The 12,481-nt window shown below is 39.0% G+C and overlaps 2 protein-coding genes across 2 annotated transcripts in view; both read right to left on the reverse strand.

Moving 5' to 3' along the window:
- The window catches only part of LOC102209778 (pituitary adenylate cyclase-activating polypeptide type I receptor-like), an 11,250-nt gene extending 7,950 nt beyond the window's left edge, over positions 1 to 3,300 (reverse strand). Inside the window, exon 1 of the mRNA XM_005742597.1 lies at positions 3,291 to 3,300. Within this exon, the coding sequence (XP_005742654.1) occupies positions 3,291 to 3,300 (10 nt within the window). The remainder of the gene's footprint in view (positions 1 to 3,290) is intronic.
- A 128-nt stretch (positions 3,301 to 3,428) lies between these two features.
- LOC102210063 (vasoactive intestinal polypeptide receptor 1-like) overlaps positions 3,429 to 12,481 on the reverse strand; it is a 43,763-nt gene continuing 34,710 nt past the window's right edge. The window contains exons 9-14 of the mRNA XM_005742598.1: positions 11,156 to 11,216; positions 10,959 to 11,028; positions 9,895 to 9,989; positions 5,634 to 5,763; positions 3,798 to 3,839; positions 3,429 to 3,575 (exon numbers count right to left, since the gene is read on the reverse strand). Of these exons, the coding sequence (XP_005742655.1) occupies positions 3,429 to 3,575; positions 3,798 to 3,839; positions 5,634 to 5,763; positions 9,895 to 9,989; positions 10,959 to 11,028; positions 11,156 to 11,216 (545 nt within the window). The remainder of the gene's footprint in view (positions 3,576 to 3,797; positions 3,840 to 5,633; positions 5,764 to 9,894; positions 9,990 to 10,958; positions 11,029 to 11,155; positions 11,217 to 12,481) is intronic.

Consider the following 12,481-nt stretch of genomic DNA (forward strand, 5'->3'; position numbering starts at 1 on the left):
ATCTTTGTGTTAAAGATCTTGTATAGTGAAATATTTTTGTACACTAATGTGTCTGCAGCTTTGCTGAATATAAAGACTTAAAAAGTGCAGGGCTGAGATGCAGCATATGAAGTTAAACCAAACTTAACTTCAGAGATGCTGGATGAACTATTACTTTAGGAAATATAATTAAGCAAGCTGTTCCCAGTCTTTATGGTGAGCAAATCTAACAAACTGCTGCTTAAAATAATTACATAATTACAAATGCAAAGGCTTAATGGTTGTACAATTCTCAAAATGTATTTGTGTGCACACCTACTATAAAATTTATATACTGACTAGAAAAATCACGTGAACGTCCCCTGAGGTCGGAACAACAACACAGAAAGTCTGAAAAGACATCTTGTGCATCTCTGCAACCCCAGGCACATCTCACAGAAAGGCATAATTTGACACCCTGGGGTGAGGAAGTGTTGTAAAAGCACATGAACACACAGAACTCTGAAAAATGACTTCCAAACTCCAAAAATTGGACCACCTGAGGAGCACTTGAATGCACAAATAAGAGGTGCTATGTTTTATTGTGCTGTAACTTTGGACCATCGTCAGTGTGGGTAACCAGCCCAGTGTTGTTAAACACAACCATTTTATGACATTGTATTATGTAAATGCCAGGCACTCTTTTAATAATTTGGTATTTCTTTAAGTGCAACTAGTACATCAAATGCTCATGATTTATCACATCTGACAACACCATAAATATGTGGAAAGCAGCAAATAAATATTCACAAATCCAATGGCTCATCATCAAACCAATAAGTTAAGACATGATGGACCAATTAATGGCAATGCAAAATGCTTGTCCTGGACTCTCTGGATCTCAGTACTTTAAAAAATTATATATAGATATACATAACATATATATTTCAGTCAGTGAAATGCTAAGTGAGCAAGCACGCACAACTCCAGAGTGGTCCTTCAAAAGTTTCCAGCATAGACTGCTCCTGCTGCTTGCTGCACAGAACTATTTCACATATGTTAGCGATTTCCCAAATCCAGTGTTTCCACAGCTGTCTCTATTGAGGTTTCTCATGTCATGAGCCCATTGCTCAAAAGTTGTCTTCCATAATGATGAAAAACACCCATCACTTGACAACTGGTCATTAGTGGTTCCTGGAGGCTGTTGGGTGTAATTGAAAGCAAAGATTTTTTTTTCTCTAATACGTCTCTAATTCACTTCTCTTGCTGACCATTGTACAGCTGTACAATATGAATTTCCCCAGTGTGGGATAAATACAGTCTATTTCTATGTCTAAACAAGGAGTTTCAGCACTGCAGCCCACATTTTTTAAAAGGCACAACTCATACTTTGCAGACACACAGTCGCCACTTTTTTTCACAGTTTTTACTTGAGATAAAAGCCCCTTTTCCATTAGAACCTACTCGGATCGACTTGCCATGGTTCACCACGGTTTTCAGGGTCTTCTCTTAGTTCATAGTATCTGGACCAGGTACTAACATAGTACCTGCTTGGCCAGGGTTCATAGTGAACCGAGCTTTTGCTAAAATGTGACGTGGTCAGACTGCATGCCGCCAATTGGCTAGTCAGGGGCATCGCTCAATGAGTCATGATAGCATCCCATTCACGAAAATCAAAAACACTTATTTTGAAACCTGGTAACGAGGGGAAATGGCTACAAAAAACAATGCCATGGTCCCCAAGTCTGATGAAAAGCCACAGACTGAACAGCAGGTATATTCTTGCCTCGATGTCCACCTTTGTTATAGCATTCATTTCATACATTAACCGTGTATTTATCAACGCTCCGCCCAGTTTCTATAACAATGACCATGCACATTAGGTGGTACTCAGTTGTAATGGAAAACCAGTCGATCCGAGTCAAGACGTGGGCGAGTCGTGGTGAGTCAATCCGAGTAGGTATTAATGGGAAAACGGGTTAACTAGACAACGTCTGTAGACAAATCACTTTCATTCAAATGATGACCATAGCAGCATGCTAGCAGCGAAAGCAATCACAAGGTTGGGGAATACACATTTTTCCCTAGAAACTGGGGGTTGCTAGGTGGTTACTGACCTATCTATAGGCCTGTTTAACCTCCAGCAAACACTTTTAACTCGTTGGGAAATAAACTTTTTTCCTTCTAACTGGTAATTGCCAGGTAGTTATTGACTGGCCTCTAGGCCAGTTTTTCTTGAATTTTGTGTTTTAGTGGATTTAGTAATTTCCTTTTGATCAATTTGCTACTGTGTTACTGTCACCGCTGCAACTTGACACCTTTCCTGAAACCTGGTTTGGTGGCTTTATTAGGTGGGGTCAGTGTTAGCCTAGCTCCTTGTTTTGTTTTCAGCCTGCTTGCTAAGTGCTTGCTAAGTGCTTGCTACCTTCAACAGCTGTTAAGCACTATTATGACAGTGTCTTGACACTGCCTGCCAGCATACACACAGTTAAAAGATGACCTCCGCCAGGTAAAGCAGGAACTGGAGAAAAAGGATGAGCTAACCATGGAGTTCTCATCTGTCATCACTACACAAGCTAAGCACTTAGCTTCTCTACACTCCTCCTGCTGCAGAACCAACTGCTTTTCCACGCATTTCCTCACTGTGACACCATACTCCCCTTCTGTCCAGTTCTGTTTCTACTGGAGGTAACCCTGTCATATACTATCAGGTCAGTTGAATCTGTGGTTTGTCTTATATGACAGTTAAAACCTAATTTTTTATAGTATAACATTTCCTTAATCTTTTCCCATTATTTTTGGTTCTTGTTCTTCTAATGTGTGTATGCAGGAGTGAATGTACTGTAAGATGTTTGCCTGTGTTTGGACTTGTACATTACATCCTGTTTCATCCAAACTAGGAATTTTGTAACTGCATTTTTTAAATGAAATAATCATTGTTGTTATTATTATTAACATTGCTGTTAGTATCATTATTAGCATTACTATTAGCATTATTATTAGCATTATTACTGCAATGTCACCATGCTCACACACTCAAAATGGCAGACAAATTAACATCTGAGGTTTGCTGTCATGTGTCTGCAAATGCTAAATATGATTCCACAACATTTTTGCTCAGTCATTAACTCAGGGCCAGCTCTGTCCCCAGGTTTTCCTCTTTCCTCTGTGGCACCGTGACATCCCTACAAATCAACCACCATCGGAGACGGTCCAAGAAAGAGCACGCTGTGTTTCAAATGAGAAATGTGTGCTGTACCATCCTTAAACTGCAGCCACAACTGCTTCTGAAATCAGTATAATGCATCCTGATACATTTCCTCCTCACTCACCTGTGCTCATTCTGGTAACCTGTTCTTAGAGAGGGGTTGTTGAATTAATGTCATCAGCATGTTCAGCTCCAAGGACTGATTCATTTTTCCCCTTCCTTTTCCTTTGTGAAACATTTTCTTCATTAATGATCTCTGAAATCATACAGAAGAGATGTTGCCACTAGAAGCAGGCAGCCCGAGCCCCCCATGAGTCCGAATTGTGATCTGAGTGATGCTTCTCTTAGCTGGTGTGAGATGACTTTGATTGTGGCACTTCCACAGCCACCTCCGCAGCTCTGTTTGGACCTGCAAACAAATAGAAATTGCAGAAAGTTACAGATGCCTAGGCTTTTTGTTCACCTGTTGAGCAAAATGGTTAATGTCTCTGCAATGCTGCCATTTACCCATACCAAAAAATGTGTTTGAGGTTTTCACTCCAAAGAATAGCTCTTACCTCAGGGCAGCTATTTATGATAAATGTTTGTATGACTTTTTTTTATTACACAAGCTTCCCCTCCATTTGCCTACCTCTCCATTCATGAAACAGTAAAGAAGCGCCACCACAAACCCCTGCAACATAAAAGACATCTGTTTCAAGATAAAATCATAAGAGTAAGAACTGATTGCATGTACAGTCCGCTTAAGGGAAAACAGTGACTTGTGTTGCTAACACTTAATTGCACAAAGCATCACAATAACTTCAGAGAACAAACAAGCAAAACAGGATGAAGCTGCAGGCTTTGAAGAAGTCATTCGGTTGCTGATTTATTGTTGTTTGTTAATTCATTTTGTCATGTTTATGGGATACATTTTGTGCTGCATAAATGTCAACATTCCACATAGTTATAGTCTTACACATGCACAAATATTATGGAGTGGTTATTTATGACCGTGATTATTTCAGCCAGCAAGGGCTGCCACTCTTAGGGGTCGCCATAACAGATCATCTGCTTCCATTTCTCCTAGTATCTAGTATTCCTAGTATCCTCTTCTGCCACATATTCATATGAATGTACTCTTCCTACATATGCCCAAACCATCTCAACCTTGTGTCTCTATCGCTCAAGCCCTCCTTCTGATATTCTCATTTCTAATCGTGTCCATCCTGGTCACTCCCAATGAAAATCTTAACATCCTCAACATTGCCACTTTCAGGATCAGCTCCTGTGTTTTTGTCAGTGCCACCATATCCCAACCAAACATCACAGCAGGTCTCATTAACATTTTGTAAACCCTCCCTTTTACTTTGGCTGCTATCCTTCTGTCACAATCATCCCAACACTCATCTCCACCAACTCCACCCTGACTGCACTCTCCTCTTCACTTCTGCTGTGCACCCTGTATTCTGTCTTGTATCTACTGACTTTCATTCCTTTTTTAACTTGTCCATCACCACTGCATACAAGAAGGTCCTCAGAGCTGATCCCTAATGTAGTCCTACTCCCACCTTGAACTCATCTGTGTCTCTGTCTCCTACTGCACCTCAGTGATATACTCATACAATACCACAGTTCCTCCAAGCACACAATCAATGACTTCTCTAGATCCATGAACACACAGTGAAGCTCCTTCTGGCCTTCTCTATATTTCTCTATCAACTCTCTCAAATATCTTATCTGTAGTGTTGTCTGTGAAGGTTCTCAGTCATCCAGATCATTGCAGTCTAAGGAGCTTGGTGAGAAAAGTGTCTGGACTATACAGCTGTCATCCAAGAAACTTCCGAGAGTGCCAGACCCTCTTGGGGACATTCCCGTAGGGCTTAAAATCTGGGACTCTCCACCAGTTGCTCTTTGAACTGAAGAAGCTTCTTAGATGAGAGGTGAAACGTCTTCAGTCCAGATGCTTTTCTTTCCAAGTTCTGTAGTGTTACTTCTTGGCATGAACCCATACTGCTGCTAACTGATATCACCTCTCTCCTTAACCTAGCTCCATGAACTACAACTGAATGTCTACATGGGATCACTCATCAGCTTTATCCCTCTGTTACCTCCTGTTTTAACTTTGCGCATAATCTTGATAAATTGGAAGATACAATAGGATATCAGTGTGCGCAGGTTTCTCTAAAATATAATAATCGAGTTGAGAATTCAGTGAATTTTAGAGGGACAGGTGCTGGAACAGACTGAGGGATGGATGGCAGACACCTCACCATCACATAAGTTCATCTGGCCTTCAGCTGACGAGCTTTAGTTATTATTGTGCATGCACAGGTATAAATATCAATTCCACGATGATTCAGATTTGTAACACCTGTGCTTCTAATGTGACAAGGAAATAAATCTGCTGGGAAGAATTTCAACTTGAGAAATGTGAGTTATTTATTTTTAGCAATTCTTTCTGAACTGTGATTCTGAAGTTTTATACCTGAAAGGAGCCCAGTCCCAGCTCGATGTAGAGTCTGGCTGCTACTCCAGTGTTCTCAGGCAGGAAGGCAAATACAGTGTAGTGCATCCCAAACAGAGGAATCAGGAACAGGGTGGATTTTGCCAGCCTCCTGAGTGAAGCAAAAAGAAAGGACTGAAAAATAAAAAATAAGTCCAGATAATGATGCAACACTTTGAAAGATTACAGTGTGTTACCAGTATGGTCAGCTACTTTCAGTCATGTCAGAGGTACAAGTTTCAAATGCCAGACAGACTAAATGCGTCATTCAGGTTTCATCAAAGCTACAATGGTGGTGTCAGATTTTCATTACACTGACCTTTAAAACAACATCGTCATCAGGCCAATCAGTGGAAAAGATTAAAATGTCAAAACACAAAACCTGAACACATTGTGCTTAGTTCAGCTCATATCACTGATGTCTAAATATCATGTAAATGTTGCCATTTAATTTCTTATGACATTTTGTTGAAACGGTTTCCCACAAGTAATGCGGTTTGAAAAGAGCAACTCAACATCTGCTTCATCATCAAAAGACACTGAGATAAGTATCATGTTTATGCTCTTCATCATTTACTTTTCTGTATATCCTATTGAGATTGGAAAACCTAGCTGGGTACAGATCCACTCACAACAGTATCCAGTTCATCAGAGATCAACAGACAGCTGTTATCCTAACAACTGACATGTGTGTGTTTTTTATTCTCACTTTAGTTTCCTCAGTGACACTCTCACATGTATGAGGATGTTGCAGTATATGTTTTAGTCATCTAGATAGTCAGATTAAACCATAAAATAGCTCTAATCAGAAATATTATCACAGCTTCAACTGCTTAAAGATTAAAGATGGAGGGGAGCTATCAGCTTATTTCAGGTGAATAATTTGTGCCTTTGTGTGAACACCAAGGTTCCTCCTGAATTAAATTTAAGTTCCTACGACAGGCGGGGCTTTTAATCCTGTGAAACATTCATTGAACTGGTGGAACAATCCTGTCGCACGTCAAAGTAGGTAACATCTATTTCTGGAATCTGGAGCTATTTTTATATGCTCTCATTCTAAATTAATTCAGCTGAGCACAAATGTGCACCAGCCAGATGTCAAGAGAAAGAAGGATTCTTTCAGGTGAAGCAGGGTTTCACTGCTGCTGCAGTAGATTCATGTATGCATATATTATATTAAAGTGTAAGAAGCCATTCAAACTTTTGTCAAGGGATTTAAACAGCTCCCCCTCACCTTTTCTTCTTACATACTACTGCCTCAGTTAGCAGTTTCCACTTAACACCCAGCAAAAGGTTTACATGTTAAAATAAATTACTATTTATCCAACTGAATTATAAAGAGTTTAGTGCAAGAAAATGATTTAAAGCTCAGCTTTATTAATGCTGAACCACTTTTCTCTGCATATGATGTTTTTAACTCACACCTGAGCTATAGGTTCCCATAAGTAAAGCCCAAAATTATCTCATGTATCCACTTGTTGGTGTTAGACACTTGTAACGTTGATCTTCATTATGGTACCATGATGGTACAGTTCTGCTAATAGCAAGTGAGCAAGTCATGGAGTTCTTGGGATGTATCATTGCAAATCGGGGCGGAAAAAAATATGATATTGTGAGAAATTTTTATTTCTGGGATTTCACATTGCCGATGGATCTATTTTTACCAAAACCATATTTTTTTTCCTTAAAACTTACCAAGGGCGTAGATCATCTTGCATGGCCACTATGGTGAGGTGAGGCTGCTACCTCACCTGACTTATAAAAGTTATTATGTCATAAGCCAGTCTTGTTTTTATCATTTATTTTTCTGCAAAATTCTGACCGTACCATCTGTCGCAACAAAAATTCAGAATCAGACCGGGCAAGTCTGCTTCTTCTTCAAGTTATTTTCAGCCAGAGAACTGATGCTCACTGGAACTTTTCTTTTTATCTGACCACACTCTGTAAACCCTAGAGTTAGTTGTGTGGGAAAATCCCAGCAAATCAGCAGTTTAGGTAACAGTCAGATCAACCTGTCTGATACCAACAACCATGCCACATTCAAAGTCACCTAAATCCCCTTTCTTCCTCATTCTGCTTGATTTGAAATTCAGCAGGTCGTCTTGGCCAAATCTAGATCCCTACATGTATTGAGTTTCTGAGCGATTGGATAAATTGGATAAAACCAGATTTCAACCCTTCCAATAGTTGAGACATTTCAGTAAGTTATACGACTTTCATCCACATGAGAGAACAAGATTAAACGTTGGTGAAAAGTGAAAAAGGATTAGTCTTCTGGGCACAATATATGTCTGTAAGAATGTAATACACAAAATTTACAGTTGTTTCTAAATATTTGTGTGAATTTGGTTTGATTTATTCAAACCTATACTTGTGATGTGCTGGCTCACATCCAGGCTTCAAAGAAAGACGGTGAAAGTTGCAAACTCACAGAGCATATCCAATCCCGAAAAGAAAAAAAACTTGAAAGAGATTGCATCAGAGAGGGGAAGTGTGGCTTTGATCTTATTTTTCAGTCATACAAGACATTTCTTATAAGTACAAATGTAATCTGTAAGAAATCAAATTTTATTCTTGTACAGTGTTTAAATTTTAAACTTACAGATTATTAAAATGATGGTTTATCAAAATAGCACTAAGATTAAGTTCAGCACCCTATGTAAGATGTATGGATATCGAAACTAATTTATCTGATAGGTTATTTGTTCTTCATCATTTCCTGACATCACACATGCACACACTGGGGTAAGTTCAGAGCTCTTTAGAGTGCTGTATTAGCTGATTGGTGCAAGCTACTTCTTTTCTTCCTCAAAATCAGAAATCTGTTCATCAGCTGTAAGGTTTCCTGCTGAGACGTATTATCAAATCTCATTTTCACTAGATAAAACAGCCTTCCTGAGCAGTCCATCCTCACAGACTCCTCTTACCTTACTGCTGCCCTAAAGGTTTTTGGTTTTCATATTAATTTACTACTTTACAGCTTCTATTAAAGAGCAGCACGCTTTTTATCAAATCAAAGCTATTATATGTCACATCAATAACTTGTGACTAGAGTGATCGATCATATGTCCCACTTTACGAGGGGCATATGTTGAGACAATGGTCAGCATTTTGATTGGTTCCTTACATCTCATAAATCAACACTGAGTTACACTTTTCAAAGCCTGGCTCTTATCCAATAAGAGAAAGAAGAAGAGGCCGTCTCATTGGGGGCTCCTTATGATGTCAATCATAATCATATAATTGGTTCTTATATAGCACTTTTCTACTCTGCCTGAGCACTCGAAGTTCTTTATACAACTTGCTTCATTCACCCATTTACTTTTTTCTGTGTTTAAGTGCTTTTTATCTAACATTCGCACACATCCACACTCCGATGGGCCCACTGCAGAGGAACTTGGGGTTAATATCTTGCCCAAGGATATTTAGCATGCAGACTGGAGCAGCCAGGGATCAAACCACCAACCTTCTGATTAGTAGGTGACAAACTCTATCTAGTTACCTAGCTACAGTCAGGAGGTATAGCATTTAAACTCTGAACCAAAGAAAATGAATGGAAAGATAAAAATGGCTGAAATAACTAGCATTTACCACACTGTGCAGCAAACCCAATCACAAAGTTCATTAGACTGTTGCAGTAAACTAGCACCAGTCATTTTTTCAGAGTCAGATGAAAATTTCCTGCTTTTCAACCAGGTGCTTTCAGGGTGCTAGGGTGCATGTCCTGTGTGGGCTTGTAAGCTGTTGTTGCCATGATGAACAAACAGAACAGGTGTTTTTGAGTGTTTCTTTTTCTCTGGAAAAGTTTTCATTTGTATTAATGTGATTTTAACTATTTTGTTTAATGTTTTGTCTTGTGAATTTTATGCACCTTATTGAGATTAAGAGGGTGGCCTCTTAATCTCAATAGAGGCCACCCTCTTAATCTCAATAAGGGATTTAAATGCGTACTGACTTTTCAGAATATTGCTGTCCTTCAGTTAACAGGCAGTAGTGGAGCAACTTGTTGATGCAGTTTTTTCTCTGTTTTTTGTATCACAAGAACGACGGACTGTTCTTCTATTAATTTTGACCAAAAGAGGGAATACACAAGTGCAGACAGCCACATGTAAACACTTCAGCTAAATCTGGATCTGTTGCATGATATTTTTAAAAAACAGCTATAACAAAATTTTGCACTAGCACAACATTGTACACTGTGCCCCACATTGTCCCACGGTGATAATCTCTCCTCGTGACTCACATAAAGTGTCCAGTGTCATTGTTCCCTGTCATGGCAGAAGATTTAAGCTTTTCAACCAGAATCCGGATGACGTTGACGAAGATGACTATGTTGATCTGGAAGAGAAACATGCACAGTGGCCTAAATGGCAAAATCAGATACACACTAGTTAAAAGACATTCAGTGTTATCACAGGGGAATGAAAAATTTAAAAATCCTGTATCATCACAGGATAAAGGTGATTACTATTGAACTCGAGACAAAGTGAACCACAATGTGTCACTGCAAACGAGAACATTCACTCCGCTGATGGGCCAAATGTGTCTGAGGCAAGAAAAGTAAATACAGGAAAAAGATACTATGTTCTGGACTAGTTGATTACGTGGAAAATCAATGTGTTTATCATATTTATCACAGTAATATTTCAGGAAAAAAATGTACTCTGAATGTATACAGAACTCTGTTGCATCTCATAATGCAAAACGTAAAGAATTCAGGGAGGCTTTTAGCTCAATCTTGCAGCGTACACCAGGAAATTGGGTCGGCTCGAAGTTGGATCAGATCCTCACTATAAACTAACCACTCTGGAGTTTGTCTGGAAGTGGACCGAGTCCAGAAAAAGTACAGGTGAGTAAACAACCTCGGTTAACTGAAATATTACCATGGCTGCCAGAGATGTTCATTTCTACCAACTCACTGAAGTAAAGTTATCTTAATTAACTAGTTAAACTTGTGCCAGGAACAAATGTGATTTGCAAGAAAACTTCTGTCTCTCAGTATGTTGGCAAATATTTATTAACCTTTAGCTTTGACAAAAGAAAATCTGACATCAAAGGATTTAAAAGACAAAACCACCAATACATGTTTCTTAACAAGCTCCTAAAATTTTAAAACATCGCTGGTATATTATTTAATATTTCATGATCACTGCCCCAAGGGCCACAAACTTGCACTTCCTCTGCCTGAAGAATCCCACTTTAGTGTAAAATTTCCTCATAAAACTTTAATTGTAAATCTGCCACCACAAAACAAAAAACCAGACAGGCAAGTTTATCAGGTACTTGGTGTTTAACTCCTATACTCACCAGCAGTGAGGCTGTTATTGGTCCCTTAATAATCCACCAGATGCCAACATTGTCTGTGTCATCCCAGCAACTGTAAAGCCAAATGTAATGTCAGTGCAATACTAAACCTACAAAAATAGATATAATAGTTCACATGGACTGGCAAGCTGCTTTAAATAAAATGCAGAAATATGAAAGTAACAACAGTAAAAACATACCCTCTGTCATCATAGAAGAATCTGGTCAAAACCCACAGTATGAGAACTGTAGATGGGAGCCCTAAAACGTAAGGGCAGGAATTAATTATGCATGCTCTGTTTACCTGTCAAGTAAAATCAATCCGAACATTGCTCCAGACCAAACGCATCTGTTTGCTGCATATTTCTTTGTTGACAAGCATAGAAAATATTAAGTTGACTCTGTGTAAAAAAAATTTCCATGCTACTTGCATCTGTTTCATGCCCAAAAAAAAAGGAGTACAGAGAGAATAAAAGCAGGAGACACGAGAGAGCAGGATAGTAAAGCCAGAAAGAAGCTGATAAGACGCATCAGAGCCACCGTGGTTACAGTCTGAGCACCACTCGTGTGCACACACGTAAACACACCTCAGGTGCTTTGTGTAAAAACATTCAGGACAAAAATATTTACATATCTTCACATATTCATCTGTGTAGTTTCATATTTTTTTAAGCATTATTATGGCTGTTATTGTTGTAACTTTGTATAGGGAATATCACAAGCAATCTATCACCAACCCAACATCTGTTGTCCAGGTATAAAATATGATAATTTGGGGGAACAGCCGAATTTATTAAGTAATCATCCTTTTATCAACAGCTGAAACTGCTGTGCATTAATTCTTGGGTGAAAATAAGGCGAATAAGGAAATCCTGGGTTTTCAGTAATAGCGGTTCTGTTTTTTCTTTTTCTTACCAGGTTATATCGCCATGGTAACTTGTGGGTCATGTTCAACATTAGACAGGTGAAATCACTGCCTATAGATTAATCGACTATGCAGAAGACTGTGTAAACATTCCCAGAACATGATAGTAAAATGATCTAAAGTCTTTGTGTTTCCTAAATCAACTGGCACGTTCAGGTATGGATACAGATCAGTGTCAGAATTATTTGAACTACCTTACGAGTCAAAATATGAGCAATAGTGCTCATTACTTTCTTTTTTCTGGGGGGAGTTTAACACTTGCTGTGACAAGTCGTCAGGGTTTCTTACAACAAAACTGGGATTTCATTTGACAAAATGCAATCTTGGAACCACTGATGATCATCTGACAACGATTTAGCTCTTGAGATCTTTGGAATCATTTACATTCGCAACTAATGTTTGGTGCACACAAGCTAAATGATTGAGCTAATAGGCTAGCCACTGGGTTCTCTGATGAGCTCCGCTCATCTTTATGGGGAAATTATGGTTCACCAATGGCAGTGTGGGCAGCCTGTGATCAGATTAGGTTGCTGTGGGTCCATCAGGTGCAGAGAATAGTAAACTTCTAGCACACGAAGATGATTTGGGGAAATTTGTGGAA

This window comes from Pundamilia nyererei, unplaced genomic scaffold (assembly GCF_000239375.1).
Source record: "Pundamilia nyererei isolate P.nyererei 1_Seehausen unplaced genomic scaffold, PunNye1.0 scaffold00121, whole genome shotgun sequence".
NCBI lineage: Eukaryota > Metazoa > Chordata > Actinopteri > Cichliformes > Cichlidae > Pundamilia > Pundamilia nyererei.